At 39.8% G+C, this 974-nt stretch overlaps 1 protein-coding gene across 1 annotated transcript; it reads left to right on the plus strand.

Annotated features, from left to right (window-relative positions):
• The first annotated feature begins 395 nt into the window (after window positions 1-395).
• Window positions 396-752, plus strand: LOC105116399 (B3 domain-containing transcription factor NGA4-like). The gene has a single exon (XM_011013747.1). The coding sequence runs from the start codon at window positions 396-398 to the stop codon at window positions 750-752; it is 357 nt and encodes a 118-aa protein (XP_011012049.1).
• The last annotated feature ends 222 nt before the right edge of the window (window positions 753-974 follow it).

The following is a 974-nucleotide window of genomic DNA, read 5'->3' on the forward strand; positions in this document are numbered from 1 at the left end:
CAAGATGGATTTTGCTAGCATAGTTGCACGTGCATTCTTTGTTTTAAAAATAGAGTATCTATTAAGTACAATATTAATATTGTGATTCGTTAATTAACAAATTAAACGATTGGACCGTATATGATTAATGGAATAAACATATGAAGTTTCCCATCGTGAGATCTTGTTCGGTTTGTTGCCAACATCGCCCGATGGGGCGCAAGATCCCACGACCAACTATTGGATGAATCCTGTGGGTGGGTGTATTCAACAAATTAAAAGAAAAAAGAAAAGAAAAGAAAATTATGTGATCATCTGACGTGGAGATGGAACTTATCTGAGGTCTATAAATGCACAGACAAGAAAAACACAGCACATTTTATTAGCATCCTTTCCGTTTCCGTTTGCCCTAGGAAATGGCAAGTTTCTCAAAGATCCTCAGCAAGACTGATGTTAATAAGAGACTGACAGTGCCTATCAAGTTTCTCAAATCTCTTCCATCATTCGACGGGGGCCATGCCGTAAAGTTTGAAGCTAGAGATGAGGGAGGTGAAGCCTGGGCCTTTTTGTGCTCCGTCCGCCGGAGAGGGCACCCGAAGCCAGTCCTTACACGGGGTTGGAAGGCATTCATCAACAGCAAGAAACTTAAAACTGGCGACAAGGTCAGTTTTATTAAATGTAAGAATCGAGCTACCGCAAAAACATCTTACAGAGTTCGTGCTGAAAAGGAAATCAAGATCTTTGGAGCTATTATTGGCTATGCTCCATTGTAGCATATTTCCTGTATCGACTCTGTAACATAAGCTAGTAAATAATAGAATGGCAAGAAGCAGGTAGCCGGGTGCCTTGTTCACTGGATCGAGTCCCATTTGTACTTTTCCATTTTATTACTGCTCTGTTTACTTTTGAGCATGAAGTATAAATGGCCATCCATTTTTTCTTGCCTCAACTATTTTCTTCTGTAGTTTTTCATTTTTGGTTTGTCAATGAGGTTG

Source organism: Populus euphratica, unplaced genomic scaffold (assembly GCF_000495115.2).
Source record: "Populus euphratica unplaced genomic scaffold, PopEup_1.0 scaffold932.1, whole genome shotgun sequence".
NCBI lineage: Eukaryota > Viridiplantae > Streptophyta > Magnoliopsida > Malpighiales > Salicaceae > Populus > Populus euphratica.

Bases quoted from the DNA above. Each gene is read 5' to 3' on its own strand.
- LOC105116399 (XM_011013747.1), top strand. From the start codon at position 396: ATGGCAAGTTTCTCAAAGATCCTCAGCAAGACTGATGTTAATAAGAGA.